We start from the raw sequence: 19,623 nt of genomic DNA on the forward strand, positions 1-19,623 counted from the left end.
CTTTAAGAACTTTGGAATCAGTTCTATAATAATTAGTTACCAGTAAATGGTAACTAATTCATTATCAGCACCCTTTGACGAATAACAATGGCAACAGCGGAACTATTATACGATTTTAATTTTTTTCTAAGGCTACATAAATAGCGCTCTTTAACATGATTTACTTTTTTTATATTTTAACTATTCTGATAAAAATAAATGAGATGGTTTACATTTTTTAAAAAGGTGTTGAGTTTGTATCTCAACCGGTCCCGCCTCAATTGGATCACTGCTGTAACTTTAACACCAAAAATACTCTTTCCAGTCTTCTCTCTTGTTTCGTGTTTCATATTACGGAGAATTAATAGCTTTCCGAATTTCTCTCCAATTTTCTTTACTTTGTTAAAATTTTTGAAAAGATTCTTTACTTTGTTAAAACTCAGAATCTTCTAGACATGCGAATGGTCGTAGATTTATAGACACTATCTACATAAGCATCTATAAACTCCTTTTGCGATAATTTTATTACAAATTTTTTTGAAGACTTCTTGGATTATATTTTGTTCCGCTTTTAGAATTGTCCTTCTCAATGTTTCCTAATTTTGGCCGGCTTCTAATCTCTAAAAGCTTTCTTCATCCTTTTTTATATACAAAATTACTACAGGGCAATATTTACATTTTTATTTCTCACTTAGTTTTTAATCACCGCTATTTACTTTTTAATTATCTCAACTCGAATTGGTTTTAATAAAATAATGAAATTCCACTGATTTTATCTTTTTTGAATTCATAGTCGTTTAAAAGCTCATAAATTTTTTTCAAAATTACTCAACAATTTAAGTTCAACTACATACCTTTAATTCTGTCATCAATTATAGAAAAAAATACTTTAGCTGTACATCCGTGATGAAAAACTTTCGCGAATTTTGAACTCTTTCGCGAAAGCAAAAATTTTCGCGAAAAACTAAAAGTCGTTGACTCGAAAAAGTTCGTCTTTGTACACCTAGAGTAAAATTTAAAAGCCTGTTTTTTTTTTTTTTTTTTGATTTTCGATTTGGTTTTGTGAATAGTTTTTCAAATGCGCGTTTGATTTCGCATTAGGTAAAAAAATTCAAGACCAATTTAAAGAAAAATGTATTTTTGCTTTCATCCAAAAAAAGTTTCCCTTCCCGTAAAATTTTTATGAACCACTACAGAATTTGTTTCGGACTCCGGTTTTAAAACTGATGTTTTTTAAATTCGATTTTTGGGTTCGAATTTTGCAAACGAACCCATAAATGGATTGGGTCACACAGTAAACTCTAGCCAGGAATTGAGAAGCTGTACCTTGATCAAACATTTTTCCCTTAATGATGTTGTCTCCTGACATCTTTTCCTGATATTTGCATTATAACAACGTTAAGATTTTTTTAATTTACGACTGAATAAACGTTAATTAGTAAAGAAAAATTATATTTTTACTTCTATTTTCTATTCGCTTAAAATTTTAAGTAATTATGTATCTTCAAATTTTCTTACACTTTAAATATACTTTAAGTATATACTGCTATAAATATAATCATTCTACATCTTTCAATCAAATCAAAAATTTCAATTTTCCATATTTTCTAATCATAATTATTTATGCGATATTAAATGAATTATTCAGTTATTATTTTCAAATTGTGATAGATATAAACTGTAATTACATTATGTAAATATAAGTTAAAAATTTAAAAGAAGTTTTTCTTAAGCATCAAATTGTGTTCTAAATCAAAATTTGCTCGAAAACATCAAAAACTGTTCTCTTCTTACCAACGTTTTGTTTACTCTCGTAGTTAAGTAAGTTCAATTAATGTTAATTTGCAATTTCACAGCTTTTCAGAAAGAGGGAGGGCAAGACATATTGATGCTTTAAAGTATTTAACTATTAAATATAGATAATAAGTTATAATTGCTGGTGGGATAATTATTATTAAAAAATTTTTGATAAGTAAAATTTTTTATTAACAATTATAAATTTTTTGCTTGCGATTACAACATAAAACTACTTGCCTGACACGTAACAAGAAGTAGCAGCTACGTATAGCTAAGTTTACAAATTCGCGTTGTTAAATATCTTAAACCATTTTGTTAACAAACGTAATATAAATGTCAATCGTTATTGCCCAACAGATTTCTAGTTTTATAGTCGCTTTTTCCTTGAAAGAATTATCTCTCATTTAGATAAGGAGTTTTTATATCTATAAATAAGTTTTAGGAAATGGTGGAAAAAGAGAGTTATTGATGCGAGTGGCTTGTTTTAGTATTTAAATCTTTCATTTTTTAAACAGTTTTTCTTTTAAAACTATTTTCAAAGAAATTTTCAAACTGAATCCTTAAGATTTACGCCTTGATGCATCTTACAGCATTGCGCAGATAAACAGCTGCATATCTGATTACAAGAGTCAATTAGTAATAAAAGCAATTTGTTTAAAGATGATTTATCATTAAGAAGCAACAATATAAGATCTCTTGCTGAGATATCACGCCACTTACATTACTCCATAAAAAAGCATGCAACAAAATACCACTATTCAATGACATAGTTGTGATCCCTGATATTCTATTTACTATGATCGGAAATCAAGTAATATAGAAAAATCCGTTGTGTGAATGTGCATTATTGCAGGAATTTATAACCTTTTTATACAAATGAAGAATACTCAACATCTTAAGGATTAACAGAATAAAAAAATATAACAAACAACGCCGATTTCTCGATATTAGCACTGCTGTATAACGCTGATAGAAATGCTTAAACAAAGTACTTGCAAAGTTTGCTGCTCTTTCATGGAAAAATGCAAAAACTTTTAGTGGCTACAAATATGAAGTTTTACAGCATTTTGATGGTAAGCAATATTTTTTCAGATCATCAAGACAACAGCTCATCATTTATCATATTGGGATTTTATGACACTTGACATTAATTTTTTTCCTGAAATATCCTATAAATAAATTGCACTGTTTTCCCTTTGCACATTAACTATTTCGTCATTAAACAGTTTTGAAATAAATGATAAGAGATAAGGAATCAAAGAATAAAAAAACAAAAACCATTTATAATCCATGATGGAATTAAGAAAAATTTTTCACTCAAGAATATTTAAAATAATTTTAGAAAGAAAATTTAAAAATTACTAAAAAAGAACTTCCATGATTTAGGTCTTAATTTGCATAACGAATATTGCATCCAGACCATCAGAAAGCACTTTGAAGAAAGAAGAGTCGAAAGAATCTGAATTAAAAAAGGAATGGAGCGCAATAAAAAAAATACCACAGCGCAATGAGAAACTTAATAAACCCATCCTTACAAAAGAAGTGAGTCTCTCCTTTAGCAACTGGGGAAACTGCAAACTTTCGCTTTTATATTGTAGAAATGGCTTTTACATTGAAGTCAAGGACGATGAAGTAGTCGGAATGGTGTTTAAAAATTTCATGCCAAATGATACAGGTAAATTAAAATAGCAGACTTAATATGAGACTTATCTGATATATTTTACGTTAATCATTCAAAATTTGTGAAATATTTATTTTATATTTATATGCTACTTATTCAATATTCGATTCAAAGATAATTTAAAATCTATTCCAAATTTATTCAAATTTTGTTCGATACTTATTCAATTTTTATTCGACGTTTATTTGATATATACTTTTTTGCCTTTTAATTGATATTTGTTTGTGATATTAAATAATTTGTATAAAATAGCATGACAACTTTATTTCCAAAAAAACGAGTGAAAAATTATTTATATCGTGTTTTTGTAAAATACTTTTATCTTTTATTGCTCCATCAAATTCTTTTATTGTTGTTGACAAAAGAGAACTGATAACCTCGAAATACGTCACAATCTTTTATCTTTGAAAAATCCTTTTTCTGAAATATTTATTTGTGAGAGGTTATGATAATAAAATTAAATCTAATTTAGTTTGCGGATTCATAGTACCGTTTCTATGAGAGTATGCACAATCTAATCATATCCACTGGAAGACTTATGTGATTCATTACCATTCTTGTATTAATGATAAAAGTGTATTCAATTATTTAAAAAACTTCATGTGATTTTTTTAGAAGTATTGAATTAAATATAAATTTTATAAAACTGGTTTTGAAAATTAAATTAAAATAAATATTACGATAAAAAAAATAATAAATGCTAAAATTGAATATTCCTCTTTTTTCTCCAGGTTTATTTCAAATAGAGACGTATGGAAAAGGTTTCGTTATGCTGAGACACGTAAAATCAAACAGTTATATTTCAATGGATAAGAAAGGAAAATTGCGGACGTCGGTGTGTCTTTTACTCTTTGTTTTCAACTGTCAATGTAAAAATATCGAAATAAATTTTTAAATTACTTACACTATCTTTATGAGAAATTTAATTGCAATTCATCAATTTAAACTTCTTTATCAACTTACTTAACTTACCGCTTTCCATCAGCAATAAATTGTTTATTTAAAAAACCCATATTGCTTTACTGCTACGTATTTAATTTTACCGTTATGTCTATAATTTAGCCAATAAAGACGGAAGAATGCTTATTCTATTACCATCTGGAAAAAGACGATTATGCAACATTTGCATCTGCAAAATATTACGTCAATGAATATTATGATTTATATATAAGTTTGAGGAAAAACGGGAAAGTTCGTAAGTCTTACCATTCAATACCTTCACAATTTTCGTCACAGTTTGAACTACTACCAAAGGTTGCTGGAATAGATCAGCAATGCATTCGAAATTAAAAAATCAAGCCACTAAAGCTAAAAATGTTAGACTTACCAATTACTTATCATCATCATCATCATCATCATCATCATCATCATCATCATCATCATCATCATCATCATCATCATCATCATCATCATCATCATCATCATCATCATCATCATCATCATCATCATCATCATCATCATCATCATCATCATCATCATCATCATCATCATCATCATCATCATCATCATCATCATCATCATCATCATCATCATCATCAATCATCACCACCGCCATCAAATATCAGTTACTTGGTTTTATACTTATGTTTTGGTTATTGCTTTTGACATTAAGATTTTTTGAACTAATATAACAGAGGTAAATGTAAAGAACCGTGTGTAGTCACATCAAGTTATGCGACTTTCTCAGATTATTTAAAAGATCTGAGATATTTTGGTATTGTTGCAAGAACTTCAAGCCACAACGAAGCATTTTTTAAAATAATAACAGCAAAATGTTAAAACTTGGAACTTGAAATTTTTCTACATCTTTGGTTAAAAGACAATTCACTCTTGTAGAGTTTTTGTTATTTTATTTGGTCTCGCCTTTGTATATTTAATAGCTGTCTAAACTATTTTTATAATTTGGTGCAATGAGTTTTTATAAAAGTATCTTACATGAACAATAACAATTTTGGAATAAAAATTCATTGTGCATGTAAATTTTTAAGCTTTTGTATATATTTATATATATATTTATATATATTTACTAGATATGGTTAATAAATATGGTCATGTTTTTTAATCAACTATTTTAAAGGGAAATAATTGAAAATTATGCTGATGATGGCAAAAAAATTTGGCGAGAAAGAAAAAAATCTTTGATAACACTTTTACATCAACTTTTTCATCTATTTTGCTTTCCTACCTTTCTGCATTTTCATATTAAAAAAATTTTTCAAATTTATTTCTTGAATTACAAATATTTTTTTGTTCTTGTTCTTGTTGTTGTTGGTATTGATCTCCTAGTTGTTGTATGAGTTGTAACTTTTGTTTACACTTCTTCGCCGACACAAAAATTTCTTTAAGTATTAGTTTGTTGACGAGTTTTCTAAAATACGGCTCTATTGAATGGTCCTTTATTGGTGATGTCATTTCATTTGTGAATGCATTTAATGTTAAGCTTCTCTAAAATTAATATTTCAGCAATTACAGGCGCTAAAAGAAAAATAATTCGTTCATACTGTAGTTTTTATAAACAGAGTCAAAAATAGAGTAAACAAATCAAAAGCAGTCACTCTGACGCTTAAAGGGCTTTTCAACAAAGTTATTGTGACGTGTACCTTTTTAATTCTCTTACTTTTAGTATATTCCTTTTATCATTTGTAATTAACCAATCATCTATTTATTGCTATTTTGTGGCTTCGTTTTTAGGTGTAGTTGAAATTAATTAAACGGTGCAAATAACTTCCACAAAAACTATAAAGATTTTTTTAAACATAAACATCAGTTACGTGAAAAACAGAACAAAGTAATAAAAAAAATTCATTTTATGTTTGATTACATATATATTCCAGATAAGTATAGATGTTATCACATCTTTTAAGTGAAATTACAGATGTTTTACGTAAGCTTTAATATATTAGATCAAGAATGTTCTGGGCACCAAAATTGGCATGCAACTTTGTCTTATCTCAAAAACATTTACTTTTCTATGTAAAAATGCACTAATAAATGATTAATTTTTTACTAATAAATAACAAAACTATTCAAGACATTTTTTTTTCTGTATCTTTCATTAATTAATTCAAGTTTTAGCCCCTAAAATTTTAGTTTTGTAAAGCAAAAAATAAAATTTTAAGAAAAAAATAAAGGTCTTTACTGTTCATTAGAAAAAAAACTTCGATTCCGATAACAACACTTAGAAACACTCCGGTGTAATATAATTTTTGAATGATATAAGACTATAATTTCATTTCAATCAGTTACTTTTGTTCGCGTTATACTTTGAATTAAATGTTTGGGATAAATAGTTTGATATGACACACCTTTAAAAATATAAATATGTGTTGTAATACGTGCAGACAGAACAAACAACGTCTAGTAAAACTTAATTAGTTCTTAAGTTGTTACTATATATAAACAATATACACCAATAATTTGTCTAAAATGTAATGCTTTGAATGGAAAACTTACCGCAGTGTAATGCTTCTTAAAAATATTACGGTTGGCGGCGTTTGAATTAACCTTTTAACGTTGCGTAATAATCTCATCATTAATTCATATTTTTCTGCTTTGGAATTTAATCAAACAGGGAGATTAACTTTTAAACTTTTCTTATCTGCCCTAATTTCCCACCTACTTGATGAGTATCTTTTAAATTCGTATTAAAATGTTGCAAGCAAAAAATATTGTAGAAAATGTTAATTTAGATAAATCTACATTTTATATCTATACGTTTTGTCACTGACCTCGAAATATGACTGGATAGCGTTTATGGAAAACTTTTTGAAGCCAGTTATGGCCATTCAAGATGGCGGCGGAATTAAAAAACGCTTATATGAAAATTAAGAAACTGATAACAATAAAGTTTTAAATCTTATGTTCGTGTATTGATAAATATATAAGTTTTAAACAAAAACCTATTCTTTTGATTAAACATGATATCTTTTTTTCTTAAAAATAACGGAATATTACGTATTTACATAAATTGCAAATACAAATATGTTTTTTTCTTTAACAAAACATATTCTTACAATAACTTTTCGAATATTAACTTTTCTGTTTTTTTGTTTTTTTGAATAAATATGATAAAATGAAATAGCAATTCTAAGTAAATCAAAGTATAAATTTTAATTTTAATTTGTTTAAATTTAGTTCGTTTAATAGTGGTTAATAGTAGAAAAAGTATTTTTTGACAATTGCTAACCAACTTGACTATGGTGTAAAGTTGATTAGCAATTGCCATTTTAGACCAAAGAAATAGTTATTAGGTCTAAAATGATAATTGCTTACCAACTTGCAACTCTTGGCGTTGTGATAAAGCTATTTAATTTCTTTATAGCTGTAACCATAATATATAACAGTATAACAGTGTTTTATATAACATAGGTAAAAGAAAGTATAGCAGATGATTTAAATATTTCTATATTGAAAAATTAGTTACACTAAACGTTATGAAAATTTTTTTTTCATAAAAAGGTGTTTTTACATGCGTTTATAACTTAAACTATGATTATCCCTAAACTTTAATAGATATTTATTAACATTTAAAGATATAAACTTTAATGTATCATACACTTTTTTGATAACACACATAGTGTATGTTATCAAAAACTTCCCTTAATAACTTTTAAAGTCGTTTTAAATAACAAGTCAAAACAATTGACTCAATTATTGAGAGCTAGAATATTACAAAGAATAAAATCTAATATAAAAAAAATTTATGTTTTTTGATCGTACACAAATGAAAAAAGCCAATAATATTCTTAATATTCTTATTAAGTTATATATACACTAATTTCATTTATGCATTAAATAATCCAAGAAGGAACCCCTATGCTGTGTTTACTCACAGCGCTCAGCTAATAGTTCATTCAGCATGTACATATCTGGAATCTTGGTACAAAAATAGAAAATTGATCAAAATTGTAGGTAGACACCGTTTACGGTGTCTACCTACAATTTTGTCACAAAGAATATCTAGATTTAGATTCGAAGAATAAATAAAGAGAAGTTACAAGCACTAGATTTACAAAACGTAAAAGCAGATACTGTTGTCAAAGGCATAACATCTATTCTTGATGAATAGAATTTATTGATGACTATAAAAATAATTGTTGCAGACACTACAAATCTAAACACTAGAAGAAGGGATGGGATCGTCATTCAGTTACAAAGACTTACAATGAGCTCATGATGAATTTCAAGAATGGTAGAGAAGTGATTGCTGAAGCTGCAGGATGGCGTAACGAGATGAAATTTCTATTTTATTTAACTCGGGTTTTCTGCTATTTTGAAAAATCTGGAATATTTCCCAAAATGAAATTCCAGATAATGCCAAATATAAATAATGCATGATGGAATTCTCAAGCAATGCCAGCTCTTTTGGCATTCATACTTTTACCAGAGAGAAGAGACTCACTACTTGATATTTGTAATTTTTTTCATCTCTTATTCATATTCAGACAATTAGCTTACTGACAAAAAGTACAATGCAGATGATTATCAGAAGCTATTTAGCAGTTTGCAGGTTTACCTTTTACTTATTTGTAATTTAGTATGTTGCGCTGTAACAATAAACTGTTAAATGCTTAAAAACTGCATAAGTACTCTCCGTTCACAAAAGTTAGAAATAAAAAAATTCGACCGTATAATTGTTTAATTCTTTATCCATTCACGTGGTAAAATCGAATTTTTTTTTTTTTTTGGGTGGAATAGAAATCTCAGTTAAAGGTTGCTAACTTTTATCTACCAACTGATTTGCATCATTTATTCTTCAATAAAGAAACAATTAAAGCTCGGAGATTTAGGTTTACTTCCTAAAATAGAATCCATTACATGTCTCAAAACTAGATCAAGCATAAGGTGCTGACAACCAGTATATTATAAAATTCTAGTTGTATCATAAATGATTACTCTGCTGACAGCCAAATAAAAACAAAAAACCAAAATCAAAGTCATTAAACAAATAAACAATACCATTTAAGATAATTTTGGCTTTACCCAGGGCTGTGGAGTCGGTAAGCTGCTGTTCGGACTCCGACTCCGACTCCTTGATTTTATCATGGACCGACTCCGACTCCCGACTCCGACTCCGACTCCGACTCCTTCATAAGTAACCAATTTGTAACAACAAATAGTTGTTTGTTTCACTACAGTTATTTGTTTGTAACAACAAATAACTGTAGTAAAATGTTAACATTGGCTATTTCATCACTGATACAAATAATCCAACCACTTAGTGCTTTAAACAATATTTATAAGAAAACAATTTCTGAACAAACAACTTTTCTGAACTCTTGTTATGCAATAAACTCTTATGCAGTCGCTAATAACATTATGAATTTGTCAAAATCATGTTTGAAATATTGTCAGTTGGACAATATTTCAAACATGAAAGAACTTGTTCTTCTTTAAGTTCATATTATTTAAGAATCTTTTCTACTAAGACCTGGAGAAATTCGCTGTTGTGATTAGTTTTGGCGTCTTTTACTGCCAATGTCTTGGTAACTGCTTCATTTTTTTCAAAAAAGAATTAAACATTGATTGCAAAATAGTTCACTCTGTTAAGAAACACAAAGCGTCCCTTGAGACATTCATTAAGTTCTTCTTTTTGTTTAACAGCTTCTTCAATCACTAACTTTCTAATATTCTCTCTCTCCAGAGAAACAAAGTTAATTAAATACTTACAGTCTTTCTGTTTGTGGAGCAACTCTTTGGTGCTTGGTGGTGGCTCGCCTAGCTTTCTACTAAGAATATGTAGCACAGTGCCAGACAATTTAAGTCGGGAGTTAGGGGATCATGAAGTTATATAGTTTAAGGGAAGGTAGAGGAGAGCGCAAGGGAGGTGATATATGATTCTCAGTGATAAGCAGCAAAATATCCTATTTCTCATCACTGTTTTAAAGGCCTAAAAATAACATGTAAAACTCCTTGTCCTCCAGTTGTTGCAAACTACAATTCCCATTTTGTCTGGATATCCTACAGCTTTCAGACCGTCCTGGGACTTGTAGTTTTGTAACATCTATAAAATCCTTATGAAAATTATGAAACTTTGAAAGATTTTTTTTAAACCAGAGTCTGAGTTGGTACAATTTTTCCGACTCCGACTCCAACTCCAGCCAAAATGAGCTCCAACTCCGACTCCAACTCCAGCCAAAATGAGCTCCGACTCCGACTCCACGACTCCGACTCCGACTCCACAGCCCTGGCTTTACCATTTGGCAATAACAAAGCTCCTAATTTGATTTCTTCTTCATTGTTTTTTAGAAATACGTCTTGTATTTTCCATCAACTCTTTTGCTATCAAAATGAAGGGTGCAGAACCTTTCTTTCAAAGTGTTTTTAAAATGTTCTTTTATTAAATCTGCTTCTCTCCGAACAACTTTGTAAAGACCAGATTGATTTGGAGTTATCTTAGCTACCTTGTTTTGATAACTGTTAACACACTTTCTTAGCTTGATGTGTGCTTAATTCACTTTTTTTTTACCATTGAAACAGCAACAACAAAAGGTTAATTATTTCTTTTTTTTCTTAATTATAATGGGAAACTGTAATCATTATCTGTTTGTGAGCCCAAAGTACTTGCAATTTCTTCTGTTTTTCGTATCATCACCTTATTTTTCCACGAGAATAGTTTCAGTCTTTTTTCTAATTTTTTAGGTGAATAAACTTCTTTAGTTTGGTTTGTCAATTAAACCCACTTACCTATGGATTTCTATTTGTAGCTTACAAAACTTCTGAATTTCCATCCCAGCAAGCACACAACGTTGAAACAACGTTAAAATAACGTTGATCAACGTCAATCGACGTTATTTCAACGTTGTTTCAATGTTGTTTCAACGTTTTGTGCTTGCTGGAATACTTATCCGATTTCCGTTCTCATTTGTTGTTTTAAGTTTTTTTTGCAACTCTTTTTTTTTCGTATTGGGTTTTTAAATGTTTCTTTCTGATAATTTGAAACAAGATTTTTTTCACTTTCCTAGCAGTTGACTCGTATGTTATTGAAGAGAAATTCAATTGGGCCCAGAGTACAAATATTTCTTGCATGTAAAAAAAACCTCATGCTTTATGGCCATTTAAACATAATAATAAAACGGAAAAAGTCATCACTCTAATAAACATTATATCTGACAAAAGCACAATATTTTATCAATTATATTTTAAAAATTATATTATTTATAAATAGTTTTATTACAATTATTGTATCCTCTACAACATTATCTTAAAAAAATTTGAGCGGTTAATCGTGATCTTCCAAATTTACTAATTTCGAATATTAAAATCCTTTTTTTGAGGCTCGTAAGAGTGAATGGTAAAGTTTACAATAGAGACCTCGCTTTTGATTACGAACCTTGATAAAGAAAATCTTCATTATCAAAAGATTCATTAATTAGGTATACATAACGTATCAATAAGTATATATCATGGATTTCAATGACAAAATCAATGATAAAAGAAAACTAGGTCAAAAAAACTATAATAAAAAAATGTATCAAAACGATATGGTTACGCTTTAATTAAGTATTTTGCATGACCCTCATGTGCTTTTACGCAGGCTCGAATAAGTTTTGGCATAGATAAAATCAGATGCAGACATAATTCCTTTGGAATTTCGTTCCAAAATTTTTCCAGTGTAAGTTTCAATTCTGCAGCGCTTTCTACGTTCTCTTTTGATAATTTTTTGTCCATCCATGACCAAATATTTTTGATGGGGTTCAGATCTGGTGATCATGCTGGCCAGGGTAAAAGAGCAATATGTTATCTTTTAAACCGCTCTTTCATCGAGTCGATATGCTGCTGCTTCGTCCTGTTGGAAAATCCAATCTTTATGCCTTCCAAAAATTTTTCAAGGTCTCTTTGTAATTATACTAATTAATTCTCCCTGTAAAAGTATTTTGAAATCCGATTCCCTTATGATAAATTCACCCCCTTATACCTATCGATCCGTCACCGCCTTATACTCTTGGTTCACAAAATATTTCCTTATATTCCCCTGAAGCTAATTTTTTTATCTTCATTCACACTCGGCTGACAGTTCGGTAGCTAATTTTAAAATCTTTCCTTCCCTTCAATACAAGAAGCTTTAATCCCTAGAAATAAGTTTTGATGGCTAACCCTTGGCGAATGTGTTACGTCGTTCAAAAGTTTGTAATTTTTCAGCGTTGTTCAGCATAGTGAAACAGGATAAAATCTTATTTGTTTTTGTTGACTTTTTGTGTAATCTTTGGATAGAGTGAATATTTGCCATATGACATCTTTTGATATTGATTTTCTGCCCATTTTTCTGTTTCTCGTGTGCTAAGAATTTACCAATTAAAATATTTCTTGAAATACTGGTTAGAAATTGATTTTCTTTTCGAATTTACTTATAATTTATATTAGTCTAAACGATTAAAGACTTCAGGATTCCCGTATAAATAATTTAAGAATTAATAAATTTAAATTAATTGAACTTCTAATTTTAACACATTTGTAATGAGTAATTAATAGGGTTGCTTTAATTTTCTATTAAATTACTCTGGATAAATAGAACTGATAAGTGTTATATCATTGGGAAGCTAATTGATTAATTATCTCAGAAATTAAAAAAGTTTTTAACTACTTATCATTTAAAAAATTGATTAAGATATAATTAAACAGCCGGTAAAAAAAAATTTAACTGACCTTATACTTTTGAAAGACACTGTATACTCAATTAAATGTCTGATTTCAAAAGAATAATTTTGATAACATATTTTTTTAGCACCTGTAAGGTTTTCTACTAAATCAAACCGCTCACCAGATATTTTTCATTTTTCATTTGGTTAGAAGAAATAATGAAGTTGTATTTTCAAGTCAACATTTTCTTCAAAACATCAAGTGTGAAAATTGAAGACGCTGTAAAAAACCGAGAAGATCTTACTGCGGGCCTTTGTAGTCTAATCCAAAAGAATCGGGCTACAAAAGTTGCAAATTCCCATCCTTTTTTTGGAGGAGATATAAGTTGAATAATACTATAGTAAGAAACGTTGCTGCAAGAAATGTTACAAGATTTTTTTCCCAATGTGCTGTTAATATATATATATATATATATATATATATATATATATATATATATATATATATATATATATATATTAGGGTAGGTCCATTTTAACATTTTTTTCAAATATCAAATTCAGTAATGTTGCAGTTACTGTAACTAGGGTATAACAACAACTCCACCGAATTTCAGGAATACTGTATTAAAAATGGCTTACGGATTTGTATTTAAAGTTTTCAATTATGTCCTAAATTTGTAAGTTTCTAAAATATTTGAAATTTCAATCTTTGAAATTTTAAATTCCAAATAAGTATCTCGTTTCAAAATAATTCGTTTTGAGTATATAATGCAACCAATAAAAATATTTGTTAAGTTATAGCAGCCAATCAAATTTATCGCATCTGTTAAATGAATAAACAGATAAATGTAAAATATTAAATAAAAACTGCAACAATAATTACAAATATTATCAGCAATAAAAAAATACCGAAAATTATAGTTACACCTATAACACAAAAAACAAGTGGAAAGAAGTATGGTGGTAGCCCATGTGAGTTATTAATAATGGAGTGAAGTACCTACAGGCAGGTTATTCAATACTTCTACTATCTTATTCATGTAAAGCCAACTGCAGATATCATAAAAGTTACTGAGCAAATTAAAAATAATTTAAATCAATTTGGGCTGCAGTAAATCCTAATCTACCTCTAATAACTGACAAATCTGTTGCTAGAAAGGTAAAGGATCTTCTCATTCTAGTAAAAAATATTAAGCATGGTAGAGCGAGTATCAAACGAAATCTTGATGCAAATTTGGATAAGCTTTTTCAATATTTCTGCTTGTTCTTGCTCATTGGATATGCTACCTTGCAGTGATAGAAAAGTATCATGCAATAAAGCAAATAACTCAGAAGAACATATTATATGTATTTGCCCTCAAAACGCAAAAGTGCCTCTTGAAGATAATGTTTATCTTCGAGATCAGAGGCAGAAAACTGGTCCAAAAGGAGCTTATCAGCTTTGTTCAGTTGATAAAGTAGCTTTCAAAAGAAACAAGAGAATTGATAATGAGCGACAACAACTATCTCAAAGGGTAGTTAATAAAGCAGAATCTCTCATACAACAAACAATGTCATCTGAAAAAACTAGCTGTTCAACTGAAACTGAGGTAATTTTATTGTGACTTTATTGATATATTTTAAGCACACGCAAACTTTGTATGCTGCAACATTTTTCAGGAAGAAGCTGAATGGCAACCGATAAAGAAATTTCTTGGAGACTAAAACTTATTTAAACTTACCAGGTTTGCTACGGAATTAGTCAGAAATGAGTGTTCGACAAATTTAGGTGCAGCTCTTGCAAATGCTTTACTACATGACATTAAACATATTTTGAGAAAAGATGTTGGTATCAATCACATCTTGATTGACAAGTGCAAATTATATAGGGCTAAAGCACAAGTAAAGATAGTTAGTGAAGGTAAAGATCTAGAAAAAAAAACAAACAGTGAATTTGTCTTGGTGTCGATAGCAAACTTGATCAAACCACTCGAACTTCTTGCATAATAAACTCACCTGAAGGGGAATTCCTCAAAAAATCTATTGAACTTGAACATCACTTCACATTTACTAATGACGATGGAAAATCTACTGGAACCTATTTAACTCATAGAACAATTCCTATTATTGGCGCAACTGGTTTAGTACTTGCAAAAGAGACGTTCAGTGTTTTACAAGAATTTAACAGTGTTAAAAGTATTCAGGCAGTTCTTCTTGATAATACTGCTACAAATACTGGCCCAATAAGTGGTTTAGTGGTAAGACTTGAAGAGTTGTTAAGACGAAAACTGCACCTCATTAGGTGCGCGCTACATTAAAACGAACATCCTGTAAGAGCTCTTTTTAAAAAACTAGATGGTGTAACAACTGGACCAGGAAGCTTTAGTGGCCTTCTTGGCAAAAGATGTGATGAAAATATTCAGGATTCACATCAAGTTTTGTTTGAACCTGTCACAAATCCTATAGTTGATGGTTATATTCCAAAAGAAGTACTAAAAAACCTTAGTAGTGATCAAAGACTTTTATTTGAAAATTGCAAAGGAGTAGGGTTTGGTAAAGTTGCTGATAAATGTGCTGCTTATAAAATTAGTTCACTTAACCATGCAAGGTGGTTAACTCTAGCTATTCACATTCTCTGTTTATATGTAAGAGACAACCAACCAAGCCAGTATTTAAAAAAACTAGTCTACTTTATTGTTCAAGTTTATGCTCCAGCATGGTTTAAATAAGGACATCATTCAAGCTGCAGGACTCTCTTTGTCTTCTTTTTTCTGCTATCGTACGGCTAAATATTCTCACATTTAATGATGTGGTATATATTGTGAAGCAGAACATTAAAAATAACGCATTCTGCCTAAGACCTGAAAACATTCTCTGTGCTATGATCAAAGATGATGATAACAAGATCCGAAATGATGGTTTTCAATCAATACTGACTCTTAGACAAAGGTATCTTTTTAAGTTATTTATTTGACTTAGTAACTAAAAAAAATTATCTTATTATAATTTTAAACACAATCATAACGCAGTATTGATCACAATTTTATATTTACAGAATGAACTTGAGCAATTTTCAAAATGAATTGAAAAAAATTCCTGTAATAAATCTTAATGCCAATCACTGGTATGAGTTGATAGACCTCACTGCTCCAGATGTTACGGAACCTCCTACTACGCAACATTTTACAATTCAAGAAATTCAATACTTTATAGACAATGCTGTTAAAAAACATTAAGTTGAAAACACTTATTTTGAGTTGTCTGACATACTGTAATTACGCTACGCGCGAAAACAATTACACTGAGTGGACTTTGCGCAGTTTCCTTAAAATCCATAAACATACTTTGAGCTGTATTTTTATGGACATATTTGAGTTGGTTTTTGCCGCGAGAAAGCAACATATACGTTGTTAATAATTTTTACCGCATATAATTTATAAAATCTATCTTCATTTAGTTTATAATAAAACTATTTTGATAATTGGGGAATATTTATAACCTAATAAGATTTTATTACCCATATAATTTTTTTATATTATTTGTTATTATATTATAATCTATTTATTGTTTGTTAATTAATTAATTTTGTTAAATAACAGAAAAACATTTTGTAAAATTACGAAGATGTAAGTAACCTTACTATGAGTTCAGACAGAATTAAACGTAGAAAAATTGCTGCTGAAATAGCAAGAATTGTGAAAGAAGTATAATGCAATGAATCCGAATTGGTGAATAATATTTTAGTGTTTAATTCTTCTAAATCATGTCCAATTGTCAAAAATACTTTGTTACACGAGTCTTCTCCTAAAATTCCCGAAAATTAATGCTGGTCGGATGACAATATAAATTTACCTTTTACTAACTCTATGATTAGTTTTGAAGAATCTAGTGATAACATGGAATGGAAAGCTTGTTTGCATGATGATTTAGACAGTGATGATATTGATGGTAACAATTGCGTAACAAAAGTGAATGAAAGTGTATCAGATGAATAAAAGCAATGGACGATTGCACTTAACATATCTCATAGTGTTATAAATAATTTGCTTTAGAATTTGGAAAAATCAAATTTAGGTTCGCCTAAAGATGCTAGAACTGATCGAAACATTATTATTGCTTCTGTTGCTGGTGGTGAATATTTTTATACAGGATTAAAAAGCTGGTTATCTTTGCTCTTAAATAAATCTTCAATTTCATCTGATATTACACAGCTTAAAATTCACATAAATATTGATGGTATTCCTTTATTTAACAGCTCAAACATTTCTCTGTAACCAATACTTGGTTCGATTGTAAAACTTGAAGGTAGCAATATCTTTCCTAGTTGTCAGTAATGGTGGAGGCAGCTTGACACAATTTATCAAGCAAAACATGGCCTATTTAACAACATCTAAGCAAGCGCGACAGTGTAACTTGATTGGCCAACGAAGCAAAGTTAAATTTTGAACACTGCAACACTTTCAGATTTTGTTTAGTAAGTATTCACTTCAAATTTGTATGCCCACATTTAACAGCAACATATTAAGTTTGAGTTATTTATTTAGATCACAACATTTAGTCCAGAAAAGTAATGCTTGCTAAATGGTGTAATGATAAAAATAATAATAATTTAACATGTATACTGCGGCATCAAAATAATTGTTTTATATGTATTTAAGTGCTGCTAAACAAAACTTTGCCACTAAGAGCACAACCAAGGAGATGCTTGAGAAGTAACTTTCTACGTGGTTTGGAAATTCACGGGATCGTGGGGAAGGGAGCCGAAAACCGAAAAGGAAGAATGCAACAGAAGTCAATAATGTAATACAAGTTCCTGATGATGCAGTTACAAATGTTAAACAGTGAACAATGTATTTTGATCTAGCATCAGTTAAGAGTTTACAAACTGTTTGCCATGGGCAAAGTTATGATTTATAAAAAATAGTACACAATGTGATCTGTTTTTCAAGCACTGTATACATTATACTGGTGTGTCCAGCCTGTAAATATATTTTGCCTAATAGCACACAGGATCTGATTTTAAATACTCTTGTTTGTTTAATTCAGTTATGCTTATGGACGGGTCCCGCCTGGATCCCACGGACAAAAAACGGCGGGATCCGTCTGGGTTACTCGTACGGGCCCCGTCCTGCGGCCCGGCCGGGACGCACTTGGGTACCTTATGGGCTGGCTAGCTGAGCCATTACTTAATACAATACAATTTTCTTAAAAATATAATTAAATAAACCGTTACTTAACTAACCAATGTCTCTGTATGTTCGCATTTGTTTTGGTCAGGACGCGTAAATAACAAAGATGACAGAAAAAATTGAGTGTCATGATGGAAAGCGAGTGATGGAATGTTTAAAGAAACCTTTGCGTATTGCCAATCAATGCATGGATCCGACTGTGAAAATTCAGCTGTTTGTAGAAATACTAAACATGGGAGAGGAAACGAAGCCGTGAATTCAACAATTTTGAATCAGCTAATAGATATATAATTGGACGTGTAAGAGATGGACGTGCAAGTTACTGGTAATAAGTTGCATGTCCATTTCTTAAACGTCCATGGTTTGACATAACGTCGTTTCAAATCTTTGTTTTTAAAGTTTCAGATCTTAATTTCTAAAGATTTGGAACTTGAAACAAAATCGATTATTTAAAACCAGAATTTTATGCTATTAAATTCAGAACGAAATACTCTTTCCGGAAAATTTAAAGCTATCAAGTGACGTTTATATATATATATATATAAGAGACTTTTATATCAAGTGATGTTTATATATATATATATATATATATATATATATATATATATATATATATATATATATATATATATACAAATAATCTCATTTTGAATAATCTCATTACATCGACTTAATAAAAAACGAAACAGTTTTCAATACTTTCAATAAGAAACAATTAAACCCTTACTAATTATTAACCAAGACTCTAATCTAAGAAGATATCAGTTTTGATTTTTATGTTAAAGACTTTTCTACTGAACAAAAAACAATAATCGAAACTTTAAAATTTATTCTATTGAAGATTTTCGTCATTTATGCAAAGTCCTTATAAAAATTTATTATATTAAAGATTTTCGTTCTGAATGAAAGTCCTTATTAAAACCTATTATAATAGCGACTTTCGAAATGTCATAAGCTGATTTAAAGCAATCAATTTGAGACTGCCAATAAAAATCAAAAGTCGTTTTAACTTGAACTTTTTGTTGCATAGCATCATTACATCGATTAAATGAAAAATGAAATAGATTTCAATATATTTATATTTATATATATTTTCAATAATTTGCATATATATATACTTTCAATATATGTGTATATATATATATATTCAATATATGTATATACATATATATATATATATATATATATATATATATATATATATATATATATATATATATATATATATATATATATATATATATATATATTCAATATATGTATATGTATATATACATATATATACACACACACACACACACATATATACACATATAAATACATATATACACACACACGTCACTTGGTAGTTTTATAATTCCCTCATTATAAGCTGATTTAAAGCAACCATTTTGAGACTGTCAATAGAAATCAAAAG

General features: G+C 29.1%; 1 protein-coding gene and 1 pseudogene across 1 annotated transcript; both read left to right on the forward strand.

Annotated features, from left to right (window-relative positions):
* The first annotated feature begins 2,618 nt into the window (after nucleotides 1-2,618).
* On the forward strand, nucleotides 2,619-5,513 carry LOC145180278 (fibroblast growth factor 1-like). The gene is made up of 4 exons (XM_080055143.2): nucleotides 2,619-2,849; nucleotides 3,163-3,451; nucleotides 4,189-4,292; nucleotides 4,520-5,513. Exons 1-4 carry the CDS (start codon nucleotides 2,799-2,801, stop codon nucleotides 4,745-4,747), a joined length of 672 nt encoding a protein of 223 aa, XP_079911269.2. The 5' UTR covers nucleotides 2,619-2,798; the 3' UTR covers nucleotides 4,748-5,513.
* An 11,145-nt stretch (nucleotides 5,514-16,658) lies between these two features.
* LOC149891172 (uncharacterized) lies at nucleotides 16,659-17,291 on the forward strand (annotated as a pseudogene).
* The last annotated feature ends 2,332 nt before the right edge of the window (nucleotides 17,292-19,623 follow it).

The sequence above is a fragment of the Hydra viridissima genome, unplaced genomic scaffold, assembly GCF_058129835.1.
Source record: "Hydra viridissima isolate aposymbiotic clone 2 unplaced genomic scaffold, HvirCarnegie_v1 scaffold_3, whole genome shotgun sequence".
Lineage (NCBI taxonomy): Eukaryota > Metazoa > Cnidaria > Hydrozoa > Anthoathecata > Hydridae > Hydra > Hydra viridissima.

Bases quoted from the DNA above. Each gene is read 5' to 3' on its own strand.
- LOC145180278 (XM_080055143.2), top strand. From the start codon at position 2,799: ATGCAAAAACTTTTAGTGGCTACAAATATGAAGTTTTACAGCATTTTG. The intron at 3,452-4,188 runs GTAAATTAAAAT...TTTTTTCTCCAG, and splicing joins TTTCATGCCAAATGATACAG to GTTTATTTCAAATAGAGACG. The intron at 4,293-4,519 runs GTGTGTCTTTTA...TCTATAATTTAG, and splicing joins AAGGAAAATTGCGGACGTCG to CCAATAAAGACGGAAGAATG.